General features: G+C 37.9%; 1 protein-coding gene across 4 annotated transcripts in view; it reads right to left on the bottom strand.

Annotated features, from left to right (window-relative positions):
- dennd4c (DENN/MADD domain containing 4C) overlaps positions 1 to 17,478 on the bottom strand; it is a 214,285-nt gene that overhangs the window by 47,021 nt on the left and 149,786 nt on the right. The window contains exons 18-26 of one of the 4 annotated variants that reach the window (XM_084404122.1): positions 9,474 to 9,602; positions 8,660 to 8,807; positions 6,461 to 6,610; positions 6,196 to 6,324; positions 5,632 to 5,781; positions 4,326 to 5,434; positions 714 to 909; positions 394 to 500; positions 125 to 300 (exon numbers count right to left, since the gene is read on the bottom strand). In XM_084404122.1, coding sequence (XP_084260248.1) covers positions 125 to 300; positions 394 to 500; positions 714 to 909; positions 4,326 to 5,434; positions 5,632 to 5,781; positions 6,196 to 6,324; positions 6,461 to 6,610; positions 8,660 to 8,807; positions 9,474 to 9,602 — 2,294 coding nt within the window. The remainder of the gene's footprint in view (positions 1 to 124; positions 301 to 393; positions 501 to 713; positions 910 to 4,325; positions 5,435 to 5,631; positions 5,782 to 6,195; positions 6,325 to 6,460; positions 6,611 to 8,659; positions 8,808 to 9,473; positions 9,603 to 17,478) is intronic. The other 3 variants (XM_084404123.1, XM_084404124.1, XM_084404125.1) reach the window with 3 other exon arrangements.

The raw sequence follows: 17,478 nt of genomic DNA, 5'->3' as shown, positions 1-17,478 counted from the left end.
TGAAGGGAATATATATATTTTTTGTAATTTTTAAATATTTTTCCACATTTGAACAGTAAAATCAAGTAAAATGTTAGCGCTGTATAGTTAGGCATCAAACGGACCTAAATCTTTAATAACTCACCCTGCTGTAGCGCGTAAGTCATGGAACTCAACATGGAGCAGAGGGAGAAAAGAGATTTGACAGAAAGGACAGGTGCAGTTGAGATTGGAGTCATCAGCCGTCCAGCCCACCATGATCTCCTCATCATACACCAGAGCCTCACAAGACCGACACTGAGAGCAGCTGGACATTAGAACCTGCCAAAAAGAAACATGAAGTACAATTGTACTACTTCTGCCAATTCTGAAGTGATCTTGTATTTGAGCATCAGCAGAGAGTGCTGCTCTCACCTCTAAAGCACAATTCTGGTAAATGCTGGAGGTGCTGGCATGATGAGAGGAACTATGTTCAGACCTCTCCGAGTCTGCACCTCTCATTGAGCGACCTGGAGTCAAAGCTGTGAAGAACAAATGCAAAAAGAGAATTGCTTTTCAAATAGAACAACAGGGTGTACAGAATGTTAACCTTGCAATTATATAACGTTGTCTTTAAATTAGAAATAAAATGATTGATGATATGAATCTTATTTATGAAGCCTAATGCTGATACATGTTTTTTGGAGTAGACATACAGTATAGCATGATATATGTGTACTGTGTATGAGCCTTACGTGTCGACAGCTTTGCACGACCGGTATCACTGCTATCACTGCTGCTACCCAGGCTGGTATTGCTGTGTGTGAGCCCATTTGAGGCCAGGCTGGGCATCAGGCCTCTGGGTAAAGTGTTCTCTGTTGCTCCCTCTGCAGATAGCAACTGCTCTTCTAGCCTAGCCGGGAAACTGTCTCGGGGCTGGGAGTTATCCTCCTGAATCACAGACATACAAAATATAGTACAGACCAAACGCATGTTTAACATTTACAATGAGGAAATACTGGAAAGCTTAAGAGTTTAGCTTTGGTACTAAACACACACACACACACACACAGGGACTTTTGATGCTGATGGCTACGTCAAATCCACACATATTGTTTATGAGAGGAATTAGTATTTTAGTCCCCTAAACCAAACCGGGGGCAAAAAGGATAGCTAGGACATCTGCAGATTTAGATTTTTAACAAATATATTTAGATTTTTATAATATATTATTATTATTATTAGGTTTTTTTTAAATAAAATGTCAAAGTTAACTTATATTTATTAAATGTTTAATTATGATTGTTTTCTATTGACGACCCTAGTTTTTTACTGTAAGGGTCCTATTTTAACAATCTAAGCGCATGGTCTAAAGCAGGGGTGTCCAAACTCGGTCCTGGAGGGCCACTGTCCTGCAGAGTTTAGCTCCAACCCCAATTAAACACACCTGAACCAGATAATCAAGTCCTAGTAAGATCTTGATTATCTGGTTCAGGTGTTTTTAATTGGGGTTGGAGCTAAACTCTGCAGGACAGTGGCCCTCCAGGACCGAGTTTGGACACCCCTGGTCTAAAGTGTATGGCGCAAGTGGACTTAGGGCATGTCCGGATCCACTTTTGCTAGTTTAACGACGGGTTGTCCCTATTCTTAATGAGTAATGGGTATGTTTTGGGCTTAACGTACAATAAACCAATCAGAGTCTCATCTCCCATTCCCTTTAAAAGCCAGATGCGCAGATTTGTTGCGTGGATTCCCAATCCGCCAAGGCGGATTTGCTATTTACATGGCGAATTTGCAAGCGGAAAGACTGAACGCCTCTCCAGAGAGAAAACGGATCTGCTCATGAGCGAGGTTAAAGCACGCAAGCAGACCATCTACGGGACAAGCCGGATTCCACCATATCTTTATGTTTTGTGTGCTGCTGTGCAACCTGTGTTTAATAAGCAGTGTACGCGTGTTGTCCCCCCGCCTATAGGTTCATATTACTAATGTGCCCTTTAAATAACCACAAAAAAAAAAACTGTGCCATTGACTTTTGACCAGGTTTTTGTTGGTCAATGGTGCAGTCTATTTCAGTAGCTTCAAAATAGCAACGCACCAACAATGCATCTGAACACACCTCGTTTTCAGACCAGTACGCCCATGGGCGCAAATGCATTTTCTATTTAAACAACGTGGCGCAGAACGTGAAAATGATAACTGCGTCAGGCTGAAACTAGCAAAAAACACTTGCGCCTGGTGCCAGGTGTATCATACAAATAAAATCTTTTTTAAAATAGATAAAATAACTAGATAACTCTTATTTTAATTAGATAAAATAACTAACTAATAAATAACATTTTTATTATTATTTTAAAGGTTTACTCATTCAATACTATAATAGTGAGTAGAAAATATACACTGTATCTTAATGCATTTTTTTAGTACAATGACAATATAAAATACAATTATTTAATTTAGGTTAAAAAAACATGTCTGTACAATATTAATATTTTAAACATTTTTCTCACACAGTAAAAATTGGTCTTTAAACGTGAAAATATCATTTATATTTATATTTATACTATGGGGCTGAATGCTTGATTCTGATTGGTTGACAAATGTCCTACGATATTAAATTACTTTCAAGTAAACACAAAACTAAAGTAGTTCCAGGCAGGTCTTGACTGCATTATAGTTCCATATCACTTCGGCAAATTATTTAAGTTATTTCAAAGGTTCTTACAGTCAATTACAATATCAAAAGAACCAAAATCCACAAACACTGAGCAAGAAAATTTGTGGGGGTTTTTTGCTAACTGGGAGGTAATTCACACATGCTTAAGCAATCTATCAATATGTCAACAAAAACTGTATTATTCTGCATATCAGTGGCTGAGGCCTCCATTGCAAACTCTAAAATTATGTTTTGGAATTAGCAACAGAGGCTTGGGATGAGACGGGTATAAAAAAAAAAAAAAAAAAAAAAAAATACACACAAGTATTTAATGGATATTAATCTGACAAATGTCTCGAAATAAAATATTTGAACAATGTCTTGTGGAGTGGTGATCGCAGTATAAGCGGAATAATTAACTGGGCCATTGAACTGTTAAAAAAATATATAATGCACACCCGAAGCGTAACGACCACACCGTTTCTTGTTGTGATCGCATTCCATCTCAGGTGTGCATTATTTTTCTAATATTCAACGGCCTGTTGTCAATTAATTCTTTACATATAGCTGCCTTTATATTCTAGGAAGAGGGTCCCTCACAAGAGGATCGTCATATTTAGGGGGTGCTTGACATCAAAACGTTTAAAGGGGTCATGAATTGAGAAATCAAATAAATGGGTCACCAATATTATAAAACATACTCTAAGTTTCAGACCTTTAAAATTACTTGTTAGTTCAAAAATAGCTTTTATTGAATCCAAGCTGCAAAAATTACTTGTTCTTCTGCTTCTTGTTTGGTTGTTTTTTAGATTACATAATAAAGATGAATGCATTACCACAAGATTGCCTGCACAGACACAGCTGTCACCAAAACTCTCGATATAACCAATTACGCTGTCTACACTGTGATATCTTTTTTAGATTGTGCTTGCATTGTGTTAGTTATGATGAAAGCATTCATGAGAGTGCAGAAATCAAGTTGCAATAGCAAGACTCATGCTTTCAACATGCAAGACATGACTGTGTTAGGCTACAAAGTTCAGCATTGCAACCTTTTATGCAATGGGAGTAGATCTAAAAAATAATGGTTTAGTGAACACTTCTCACAATTAGTTCATCTTGGAAGCTGTAATAGTAAACGCAAAGTACAAGTTTTCAAAAGAGTTACACATGTACAATGCTTATTTCATATGCAAAGATGTTACCTAATTATAGCAGAGGGCATTTCTGTTGAAGTCTTAAAGGAGACATGCCCCTTTAAATGGCGTGTTTAAATCAGAGTATAATCAGGGTATAAAATTGTTTTGATGAAAATGATTTACTAACATGAGTGCACCTCAGGAAATATCATTAAAAAAATATAAAAACAAATTCATGAGCCCTTTAAAAGCCACTGCCCTCAACAAACAGCAGGAAGGTAGGATTGTTGTACTGGCATATTTTTTATTTTTATTTTTTACCTTCCGTCTATCCCTGGCTTTCATTCATAACATCAGTGAACACCCTTGGAATGTATGTTAAGCAGTCACAATCAAGAATTAAAAAAACAGTATGTTACTAAAGCATAAAAGAGGTACTTTGTTCACCTATTTCCTCCTGAGATAAGTTTTTCTGTCTAATGTGGTCAGATTTTGATCCGTCTGTACTATGATCTCTGATTAAGAAAACCTCTTTTGATTTTCTAACAACTTGTTTTCTTTTGGTCTCTCACCTCATCATCGGAGTAGGAGTAAGCTGAGGCCACTGCATCCCACATCTTACTGGCCACGTTGGCTGCCTGCTTCATGCCTGACTTAAGCATATCTACTTTTGGCCCTACCAGGAGAGAGTCCATCTTGATGCCTGATATGGAATTGAAAACAGATCCCAGTGAGCTGCTCTGTGATGACTTTACAAGAGCGGTCAGCGATGATGACCTTTGACCTGCAGAGCCTGGGGTCTTGGGGGACTTGAATGCGAATGTCTTAGAGCGTGTGACGGCAGGGCTATGTTTTGGTGTTTCAGTTGAACTAGCCACTTTGACCGGACCAATCGGAAGGCTCGATCTTCTTTCTAAAGACTGCTTAACTGCAGGAGAGTCTGGACAGTTCATTGATTCATGATTTGATCCCTGTTGCAGCTCCATGCTGGGAGATCTACCACTAAGAGGTTTACCACTCATGTACATTTCAATCTCATCTGCCAGATTCCTTGACACCAAAAGTGGAAAGGGCTGTGTGGACTCCTGGCTCTGGATGGAGGTTACATCCTCAGTTTCGGAGGCAAAGAGAGACAGAGGATCTGCCCCCACCTCAACATCCTCCCTCTCCACAGCTTTAGAAGAGGAGGAACCAGTGCTAATGGTTAGCCCAAGTCCTTCACTACCCTGGGGTGATGCTGCATCAACTGAATCTTCCAGCTCTCTACTTTTCTCCACTTTCTCTTCTGCAGTACTGAATGCTTTGTGCTCCTTATCCGGCTTATCTTCATGTTCCTCTTCCTGGAGGGCAGGGCTCAGTGTAGCCTCCGTCTTAAACTCTTTAAAAGGAGTGATGGTTCCAAAAGGAGGAGGGGTCAGACTGCCAGAGAACACGGCTGCGAGGATTTTTGCATCCGCGCCCATGTGATCAGCGCTGAGCTCCAGACTGCCCTTCTTTTGTAGCATGCCGGCTTTGCTCTCCGCACTGAAACTGCAGCTGCGCTCCATGAAGGCTTTCACCCTCTGCTGCTGTCCAGATTGAGACACCTGTGAATCTGGGATTCCAGAATCATCCTCCACAGGCAGGGTGACATCTTCACTCTTTTTACGAGGCATGAAGAGCTTACCTGTACAAACACCTGCTGGAGACATGGAAGACAATGAAAGCAATGGTACTTAATTTCAGGAAGCACTCAATAAATGCTAGAATTTGCTTGTCCAGAAAGAAATATCAGTATTTGGCAAGGCAACAAAAGTTTTGTGTAAAATAAAATGCTGCATCAAAGAACTTGTACCAAGTTATTATTAATCATATCAGTATACATTTCCAGTTACTTACCAGTTTCTCCCCTGCCTGCAGTGCTGTCAAAGTGGACAGGGTTATCAGTGGACAGTTTAACAATGCTGGCTACACAAGGTGCCATCTCAGCAGGGCTAGGGGGCTCCGTCACAGCTACAACACTGTCCACAGAACTAGCAATATCAACCCCTGTAAAGAGACAAAAGGAGGAAACTATCTTAGAGAAATTATCCTGATGTCGATGTACATTACAATAGACAATCTAGTGCTGTAAAATGAACTGCATTAATGCATGTGATTAAAGATAATTAACAGTTAATTCTGAATGCTGTTAATGCATTCATTCAATTTGACATCTACAGTATTTCATTCTGTTTCAGTGATATAATTATCCTAGAACCTCAACAAGAAAAAAATATTACACACAAAACAAATTGGTGTCATTTGTATAAACATGAATGACAATGGTATTATAGTTAAATATTTGTTAAATATTAAGTGCATTAAGTGTAGGACAATTGCATTATTTAATTATTTAAAAGTTGCATTAACTTCAATTAACTTTTAATTAGCTATATAAAGTACAACAATCCAGTGCAGTACCAATTTGGGAGTTGGTTGCTTTGCTATTGCTGGTGTGGCTGGTAGACAGAGGAGCAGAGGTTATAGGTCCATCTGCAAGGTCCTGGGGCAGCTCATCCTTAGATCCATAACCCTGATCAGACTGACCAGCTTATGAAATCATAAACACAAAACATACTCAGTCAACAAAACAAAACAAAACAAAACAAAACAAAACATGGAAATGTTAATACAATTATATTTAATTTCACATAGATTATATTTGAATCACACAAGGCAACAATACCTGTACTATATTGACTGTTAATAGCGCCCTCAACTAAAAGGCCGTGGGAGAAGAGTATGTGTTCCTCTACAATAGGTTCATTTGAGCTGTCTACACTGCCATGACTCAGTCTGTCTCCATCAGCACCTGCTGCTGTACCTGCTGAAAGCTCTGTATGAAAATACACACAATTTCACAAAGTCATTTCATAATGATAAGAACAGAAGATCAAACTAAATATGAGTATCTTTGTTTTGTTTTTTTAATGATGTTTAATGTTGACAATCAAACTTCACTCAATAAAATTAATTCTACATTTAAAATGCTTGTATTTCTTATTTGTCTCTGTCAGTTTAAATCTAGACTAAAACACATCTCTTTAACCTGGCATACACATAGAAAATTATACATTCCTATTATTCAAAACAGTTAAATGATTATTAGGCTGCATAAATTCGGTCAGCCAGAACCGGGAACACTTCCTATAACACCCTATGTACTCGTTACATCATAAGAAGAATGGCATCTACGCTAATGTTAGTTTTTCTGTTTATTCCGAGGTTTACTGTAATCAGCCATATCCAGATCAGATGGTGGACCTGCGCCTAGACATGACCGCAACACATGATGTAGTCAACTGGATCCGGGCCATATCCAGACCAGATGGAGGACCTGCACCTAGACACGACCACATGATCCCTGAAGTGTCAGCAGAGATTGTTGCAACTAGACTCTCCCCTGTGAAGGCCTCATCGACACGACAGCCATCGGCACTGATCCTCAACAAACTCGTCTCCATACCCATGATGACTCCGATCTTCAACCAGATGGAACAGGATAATATTCTGATTGTTCCAATCCAATCTGACTTCTGACCTATAATGCTGCCTGAATCATAATCATACACTGTTCGTTTGTTGGCCAGAGGAGAACTGGCCCCCCGACTAAGCCTGGTTTCTCCCAAGTTTTTTTTCTCCATTCTGCCACCTGATGGAGTTTTGGTTCCTTGCCACTGTCGCCTTTTTCACCTTTGTTGTCATTGGCTTTTGGCTTGCTTAGTTGGGGACAGTTAATTTAATTTAATACTCAACAATATTATTGATTTGCCTGCACTGACACCATTATATGAGAACTGAACTGAGCTGGACGATGACATTACGGTTTTCTCCAGAGCGGCCATATATATATATATATAAATGAACTAAATTAATAACTTGTTTACAACAAAAATGAAACATCACTAAACTTACTTAAAGGATAATTCCGGTATTTAACACTTTGAGTCTATTTTGTAGTTTGTATTGGATGAACAAGAGTGGTGGACAAAGAAATTTTGACAATGGTTCCTGTCTCTTTTTGACTATTTTAGAATTGCCCATGACCGGGAGTCTATGGCCATGCACAAACATGTCCTTAAAACAACCCTTAACGTTCGTTTTCAAAACTGTGCAACTCACCGAGTGGTTAGTGGTGTTCGTCAAAGTGTTAAATACCGGAATTATCCTTTAAGTTGGACTGTGACGCTATTTTCTTCTGGAAACAAACTTTGTTGCATTATTTTCCTTTTATCTCTGTAAAGCTGCTTTGAAACAATCTGTATTGTAAAAAGCGCTATATAAATAAATGTGACTTGACTTTAATTTAAAATGTAACAGCCTGCAAGAGATTCTAATGTGTGCAAGTCTGTCAAAATGGCTTCTGATCTGTGGTAATTAAATGTAAAATGCATGGCAGTTCAGTGGATTTAGCCTGAATCTTCAATGTAGACAAACTATTTTCCTGTTTCACCTACATGACATTTTTCATGTCATCATGTATGGGTGATGACTAGAGATAATCTTGTCTGATGTCGAGGATGACAGTTGCTAGTAAAAGTGTTAACCTGGCATTTATGAACATTTGACCTAAAATTATAATACAATATTAATCTAGTTACTTACCATTCTACTCGCAATAACCTGTAACGTATTTTAATAGAAGGAAAACTACTTACATCATCATCTATTATCGGTAAATGTAAATGCATTCCGTCTGAAGTGGGGCTAAAACGTATACCCTCTGGGGTTGAATGAAAAATTAAAAAGACCAGAAGGGGGATATTAAAAGTAGAGCTAGAGGGAGGGGCAGGGAACCCCACCCCCAACATAAACCTGTTTCTAACTACCCAACTCTAGGGCCACAATGTATAAACATTAAGCATAGGAAGGAAGGAACTCGAACCTGTGGTTTTTAGAGAAGGACCTCTATGAAGAGCTGTCCCACGCAATGCATGTTTAAACTGCACCACTCCTCGCACCAGGTTCCGCATTTTGGTCCACATGAAGAGTCCGCTACGGTTACGGCTTGGCCAATGACTTTCCAGGACAGCCTGGACAAAACGCAGCAATTGACAGGTCAGGAGTAACCATGACAAATTGTTTCAACATGGTAACACATTGACATTTGTAATGCTCCCCTTCACTGGAGCAACAGGACCAGATCATTTCTTGATGCAAAATATTCAAGATGTTAGATGGAAGATTAAAAGGCATTTTCTTTTGTGTGATATCTAAAATATTCTAATTTATAAACTCTTGAGTGGAATAATCCCATCTGGCAATGAACATTTGTAAAATTGTTTGAAATGCACCTTTTCAAATTGTTCAATTAATGTATCTTTTAACAAATCTTGAGTTTTGAATTTATATGCCTTCAGGCTCAGAGGCACCAGAGGGAATCACTACAATGAACTCTGTAATTTGACTTTCAATCACATGTAAAACAATCTCTCACATTACTGAAGCATCTGAGCCTAGAGAAAAAATAAACATAAAAATGACAAATGTTTGACATCTACAAATTTAACCAGGTTTTGTTGTTGTTGTAAACTCATAATTTTGCTAGCTAAAAAAAGCTAGTTATGTGTAACAGAAAGACACTATTAAAAAATAATACCATGCTGCTTTACAGTTTCAGTATGTAAGGGCAGAGTGGTCTTCACTGTGCTCTGTGGTGTAGTGCTATAGTGCATGTTAAGTAAGTGAGCGTTCCTCACCTTGTTGTAGTATCCATAAGTAATGGCATTGGGTTCAACTCCAGCCTTTTTCATCTCCATTAAGACACGCACAGCCATGACGGGCATCCCCCACAGACCACACAACTGCATCACCACACGGTAACACACCTGTTAAACACACCGTTTTCGCTGTAGGGTCATACCAAGGTCTACAGACACAAGTCATTCTTTTTAGAAATACATGAGTCAATTTAAATGTCATCGAGCCAGCAGCCATATCACTCTGTAGCCCAAGACTGGTTGCCCACTAGTAGCCCTCCTTCGGATAAGACATTAAACCGAGGTCCTGACTCTCTGTGGTCATTAAAAATCCCTGCATGGAGGAACGCAGACCCGTAAACGCCCTCCTCACCTCTAAACAAAGAATCAGAGACTTCAGTATTCCTCTACTTTTCATAGAGTTTGGAAGACTGTGTTTGTGCTGTGCTGTTTACCTTGGATTTACCTCAGAAGAATTAGAAGAACACGATTTGATTGTGAGAAAGATTTTTAAGATAAGACATGTCCACTCATAATAGTAAGCATGTTATTGTTGCATAAACTTTACATTGTAGCTACTAGTTAAACTGGTGCCAGACTAAAATGTATGTATGTGTATGTATGTATGTATGTATGTATGTATGTATGTATGTATGTATGTATAATAATAATAATAATATGTTTATATTCTATAGCACCTTTCAAGAACCCAAGGTCGCTTCACAATGCAATACAAATAGCAAACAAACAGCAAGCAAACAGATACAAAGGCCATCTGCTTATAACAGACAAACAATTGACATGAATCAAAGAAAAACATATTGTACTATTTATCAAAATATACAATTACGACAAAGTATGTAGCAAATAGAACTGAGAAAGTGGAGAACAGAGAAAACAGTGTTGAGGATACTTATTTATTGGGCAAGCTTGAAGATATGAGTTTTAAGTTGTTTTTTGAAGGTCCGGATGTTGTCGGTCACACGAAGATTCGGGGGCAGCTTATTCCATAGCTTAGGGCCAACAACACTAAAAGCCCTACCGCCCACCGTAGAGAGTCTGACCCGGGGTACTACGAGTAGGTTTTCAATGCTAGACCTAAGGTTGGAACATATGGCTGTACCAAATCAACAAGGTATTTGGGTGCCGGGCCATGTAAGGCTTTATATACTAGGACTAACAGTTTGAATTGGATGCGGTTTATGACAGGAAGCCAGTGCAGTTGGTGAAGGATAGGAGTGATATGGGCAGATTTTTAATTATATGTGAGGGCTCGTGCAGCAGAGTTTTGTACCATTTGAAGGCAGTGTATTGCTTTGGTGAGTAGTCCGTTGTATAATGAATTACAGAAGACCAATCTGGAAGTGATGAAAGCATGAATAACAGTTTCCACATCTATAAAGGTAAGAGAGGGGCGAATACGAACAATATTCCGCAGGTGAAAGAAGCATGATTTGACAGTCTGACTAATGTGTGAGTGAAAGCAGAGCGTGGGGTCGAACAAAACTCCAAGATTCCATACAGTTTTTGAAGGCCTAATCTCAATACCATCTATATCAATACAAATGTCATGTCTGGGTGAGCTCTGTGATCTAGGGTTAATCAACAGGATTTCGGTTTTACCAGCATTAAGCTGTAAAAAGTTAGAGGACATCCATGTTTTAAGTTCGTGGAGGCAGGAGATAACTGAAGAGGGTGGAAAAGATGAGTTGGGATTGATCGTGAAGTAGATTTGAATATCATCAGCGTAACTATGAAAATTGAGACCATGCTGTCTGATGATCTGGCCTAACGGTAGCAAGTAGATTAGAAATAGAAGCGGACCAAGTACAGAGCCTTGGGGCACACCGTGAGAAACAGACACAGAGCGTGAGCGATTCTTACCTATCTTAACAAATTGTTGTCGATCACATAGATACGAGGTCAACCACTGAAGTGCCGCACCCGTGATGCCTATTGCAGACAATCGTGAGATAAGTGTAGAGTGGCACACAGTGTCAAATGCTGCACTGAGGTCAAGGAGAACCAGGATACTATGTGCACCAGAATCAGAAGCCAGAAGGAGATCATTTAGTACTTTTAGAAGAGCTGTTTCTGTGCTGTGGTATGTACGGAAACCAGATTGAAGGGGTTCAAAGAGATTATGTCTCTCTAAGTGTGATTGCAGTTGTGCCACAACTACCTTCTCAAGTAGCTTGCCAACGAAAGCGAGGTTTGATATTGGTCAATAATTGCTATGAGTGGTGTTGTCGAGGCTGGGCTTCTTGAGGATTGGAGTAATGGCCGCTACTTTCAGATTAAGCGGAACAGTGGCAGTGGCAAGAGACCTGTTAATAAGGTGGGTAATAGGTTGAATGAGTAAAGACAAATGAGTTTTTAGAAGGTATGTTGGAATAGGATCAAGTGTACAGGAGGTAGAATTTGATTTGTTAATCATTTTTTCAACCACAGATGTATTAGTGAGTGAAAAAGTGTCTAGCGGACAACCAATCAAATATGGAGTTGAAGGGGTAGTGGCAGTAGAAGAAACCGACTGATAAATGTTGTCAATTTTTTGTAGGAAAAAAGACTGAAAACTTTCACAAAGATCAGCAGAACCAGTAAGAGCTACAGTGGACGGTTTGACCAGTTTATTTATTTCTGTAAAAAGAGCTTTAGGTTTGCATTTAGCTTTGTTAATAACAGTAGAAAGATAGTTAGAGCGTGCGATGTTAAGTGCTTCTTTGTATTTCACTACTGAATCAGAAAAGGCTATGGCATGGACAAGAAGGGAGGATTTGTTGTGGAGTCTTTCAAGACGCCTACATTGAGTTTTCAGAACTCTGAGCTCAGGGGTAAACCAAGGAGAGGAATGAGTAGACGGAAAAGTTCGAGTTATTAAAGGAGCAAGCTCATCCAATACTCAAGCTCATTTCGGTAGGATATAATAGTGTTGGTTATAGGTTTTACAATGGGGAGTGAGAAATCAAAGAGAATTAGTTTATGATCAGAGATGCCCAGATTATGACCCTGAACATGCACATTGTCAATACCAACAGTACAGAGCAGATCGAGAGTATGCATGTATTTTGCATGTATGCAAATTGTATAATATCCAAGGTATGCTTTTCTAGTAATTGTGCAGTTAATTCTCATATTGTATTTTCAGAAAATGCTGGAATATTTTCCTTCTCCCCAAATTTGTCACTACCGAAACACAATATTAAATAATTTATTAAGAAGGCTTATAATGACCTATTAAGATTTTGTTGACATCTACCTTATAAATATATATTTTTTCAATTTTTTAAAAATATTTTTACAGGTTAAATCAATAAAGATTATAATTTTAATAATATTTTAAGTGTAATTTATGAGATTTGTTGTATTTTGAACCCAATCTTTCTTTGTAGAAGGCATAAAGTTTATCGTACTGATTTCAAAGTTAAGGATTCATTAGTTTGAATATGCATAGAACTAAACACCATCATAACATCTTAGTTGATAATTCAATATACTTTATTTTTGACAAAACATCCCATGTTACAGTAGTGACTGCACATTTTTTGGTAGTGACAGTAATGTTTTGGTAGTGACCACAATACTTAGTTTGCCATGGCTGAATCAGACTGTCCACATTTTATGTTACTATAAATAAATAACTATGATGCACATATGCAGTCAGTACGTACATATAGCAGACACACATCTGACAGTAAATATCTTATAAGAACACCTAGAGCTATTCTATACTTTGGGTCTTGAGGTGCAAGTGAGAAGAGGTATTCTCATAGATTTTTCTTCCTAAAAAACCCAACAACTTACAATGTAGACTGTTTCAGAACCACTTTGTTTTATTTTCACATTTTCAACATTTTGTTTATGAGTCATTCAGATAAATCTCCAGAACCACTGAACTGTGTGTGTGTGTGTGTGTGTGTGTGTGTGTGTGTGTGTGTGTGTGTGTGTGTGTGTGTGTGTGTGTGTGTGTGTGTGTGTGTGTGTGTTTACATTAAACATTAATTTCAGAATAATTTTCAACCTTTGTTTGTATTCTCTCTGTCTCTCTATTTTTTTAGGCATGTTGGTGTTTTATGTCATTCTCCCTGTCAAGTTAATCATAGAAATTAACATTACTAACAACAACCTTACACCTAAGCTAGTATCTTGGACTGCAACCTTAAAGGGATACTCCACTTTTTTGGGAAATAGGCTCATTTTACAACTCACCCAGAGTTAAACAGTTGAGTTTTATCGTTTTCGAATCCATTCAGCCGATCTCCGGGTCTGGCGGTACCACTTTTAGCATAGCTTAGCATACATCATTGAATCGGACAAGACCATTAGCATCTCTCTAAAAAAAATGACCAAAGAGTTTCGATAGAGTTGCGATTTTCTAGGCTGATATGGCAAGGAACTTTACTCTCATTCCTGCGTAATAATCAAGAAACTTTGCTGCCGTACCATGAGTCCAGCAGGCGTAATGATATGACGCAGCGCCTGCCGCCTGATAATAGGCTAGAGCTGGGGACTATTTTCAGGCGCTGCGTCATATCATTACGCCTGCTGGACTCATGGTACGGCAGCAAAGTTTCTTGATTATTACGCAGGAATGAGAGTATAGTTCCTTGCCCTATCAGCCTAGAAAATCGCAACTTTACATTTTCCGTCGGTCTTAGTATACAATGTAACTACAGAAGAGTCAAGTTTTAAATAGGAAAAATATCGAAACTCTTTGGTCATTTTTTTCAGAGAGATGCTAATGGTCTTGTCCGATTCAATGATGTATGCTAAGCTATGCTAAAAGTGGTACCGCCAGACCCGGAGATCGGCTGAATGGATTCGAAAACGGTAAAACTCAACTGTTTAACTCTGGGGGAGTTGTAAAATGAGCCTATTTCCAAAAAAAGTGGAGTATCCCTTTAAGTAATTGTAACCTCATCACATTTTAGATAAAGTTTCATGATTTAAAAATAAAATATAAAATAAATATTTTTTTTAACTTCATTTTTTTTTTTTTAACTTCATTTTTTTTAAAACAAGAATGGAAAAATTTGCAAACTTTTTCACAAGTTGAAATTTAGGGGTTAGGGTTTGGGACAGCCACCTCCTAATTGAAAGTAGCCCATAAATGATGATTTTATATATATAAAGCTTACTGATATCTTAAATATTATTGTGGGTTTCAATAGATAATTGAAGGATCTTAGTAAACATCTAAGATTTTAATAATTAAATCCTTTTCAAATGTGTTTTTTGGATGAGGGACAGCAGTTTGCACCAATTCTGTAGAATGGCCCATATATATATATATATATATATATATATATATATATGTGTGTGTGTGTGTGTGTGTGTGTGTGTGTGTGTATATATATATATATATATATATATATATATATATATATATATATATATATATATATATATATATTTTATAATCTATTTAATTATAATGTGTCATTTTTAGAATGTAATATTAACCAGAAAAATCTAAAATGTATTCACAAAATCGTGCAGCCCTATAGTTTCTCTTGATATCAGCATGGTCAGGTTTTTTATTTATTTATTTACTTTTATACTGATGCCACTGAAGATTCCTGCTGACTTCAACATTTACATGAGTCTCTGTACATGACCATGGTAAAAAAAAAAAAAAAAAAAAAAAAAAAAATCAAACACCTTGGAAATGACAGGTATTTACTATGTTTCAGGAATGGCACAAAGTTATGTGACTGTTCAAGTCTCTGTCTTTGGATCAGTGTGTTCAATAATGTGCTTTTTTGTCCTTTGTTGTGTATCTTTGGATTATGTTGTGTTGTAAATAAATCCAAACAATCAAAAAGTCATTATTTTTTAAATCTCTACTCATTCTTTGTTTATAGTTCTCACAGCCCCACCTGATAGGGCCATTATGGGAGGGTCTTTTCCTTTCTCAGGTGTGAAACACATCAATATTCATGATGATTCACGCCTCCTCGTATACAGCTTTCTTACACAAAGCATGTCTTACAAATTTTAAATCAATATATTGTTTTATCAGCAGGATGTTTTTTTTTTTTTTTTCACAAACCACGCATAGATGTAACTATCTCACAAACTTTTACATACATGCCGCTTACATATTTTTGTAGCAGAGTTTGTGCTGAATACAGTGTAATCAGACTTTAGCCATGAAAATGTCACAAGTAACAGAAATGAGCACAAATGTCAGAGCATGTCAGAACACCTCCAGAGCACAGAAAACACATCAGACCCCTGAGGGTTAACAACTGTCTTGAGATCTAAAAAAAACCTGATATATTATATATTATCACTCAAACAACCTTGGGTGGTGGTCAGGGTTGCATATGATGTGTCGAGTTAAAGGGATAGTTCACCCAAAAATGAAAATTCTGTCAGTAATTACTCACCCTCATGTTGTTCCAACCCCGTAAGACCTTCGTTCATCTTCGGAACACAAATTAAGATATTTTTGATGAAATCTGAGAGCTGATCACTCCTCCATAGGCTGCTAGGTGGCCGTAACTTGCTGGCCCAGAAAAGTTATTAAAGAGATCGTTAATATAGTCCAAGTGACTACAGTGGTTCAATCTTAAGTATATCAAGCGACGAGAATACTTTTTGTGCGCAAAAACAAACAAAAATAACGACTTTATTCCACTATTCATTTCCTTCTCTCTGGGCCTCGTAGTGTTTTTGCGCTGCGCGTCTGTGTTATACGTCATCACGCATCACACACATGACCAGCGTCGGCCAATAGTGAGCCTACGTGGTGAGTGACGTGTAACACAGACGCGCTGCGCAAAAACACTACGCGAACCAACTAGAGGCCCAGAGAGAAGGAAATGAATAGTGGAATAAAGTAGTTATTTTTGTTTGTTTTTGCGCACAAAAAGTATTCTCGTCGGTTGATATACTTAAGATTGAACCACTGTAGTCACTTGGACTATATTAATGATCTCTTTAATAACTTTTCTGGGCCAGCAAGTTTGGGCCACCTAGCAGCCTTCAGAGGAGTGATCAGCTCTCAGATTTCATCAAAAATATCTTAATTTGTGTTCCGAAGATGAATGAAGGTCTTACGCGGTTGGAACAACATGAGGGTGAGTAATTACTGACAGAATTTTCATTTTTGGGTGAACTATCCCTTTAATCTAAGTGTGAAGGAATTTTTTTCTCATAATCATAACTAATCTTTCTTTTGCTTGCAGGATTTATATGCTTTTGAAAACTAAATGTCCCTAGCACTTGGGCAAAAGTTAGTGTTTCTGAATATAACAAAAGGGAAACAAGACTATATATATATATATATATATATATTAAATTTTCCTTTTTGTTTTCTTTTTAACACTATGGTCTGTCTGTCTGTCTGTCTGTCTGTCTGTCTGTCTGTCTGTCTGTCTGTCTGTCTGTCTGTCTGTCTGTCTGTCTGTCTGTCTGTCTATGAATGAATGAATGAATGAATGAATGAATGGATGAATGAATGTATATATATATATATATATATATATATATATATATATATATATATATATATATACACTCACCTAAAGGATTATTAGGAACACCTGTTCAATTTCTCATTAATGAAATTATCTAATCAACCAATCACATGGCAGTTGCTTCAATGCATTTAGGGGTGTGGTCCTGGTCAAGACAATCTCCTGAACTCCAAACTGAATGTCAGAATGGGAAAGAAAGGTGATTTAAGCAATTTTGAGCGTGGCATGGTTGTTGGTGCCAGACGGGCCGGTCTGAGTATTTCACAATCTGCTCAGTTACTGGGATTTTCACGCACAACCATTTCTAGGGTTTACAAAGAATGGTGTGAAAAGGGAAAAACATCCAGTATGCGGCAGTCCTGTGGGCGAAAATGCCTTGTTGATGCTAGAGGTCAGAGGAGAATGGGCCGACTGATTCAAGCTGATAGAAGAGCAACTTTGACTGAAATATCCACTCGTTACAACCGAGGTATGCAGCAAAGCATTTGTGAAGCCACAACACGCACAACCTTGAGGCGGAT

Source organism: Rutilus rutilus (genome assembly GCF_951802725.1).
Source record: "Rutilus rutilus genome assembly, chromosome: 3".
Lineage (NCBI taxonomy): Eukaryota > Metazoa > Chordata > Actinopteri > Cypriniformes > Leuciscidae > Rutilus > Rutilus rutilus.
This window is presented reverse-complemented; position numbering and strand designations above follow the sequence as displayed.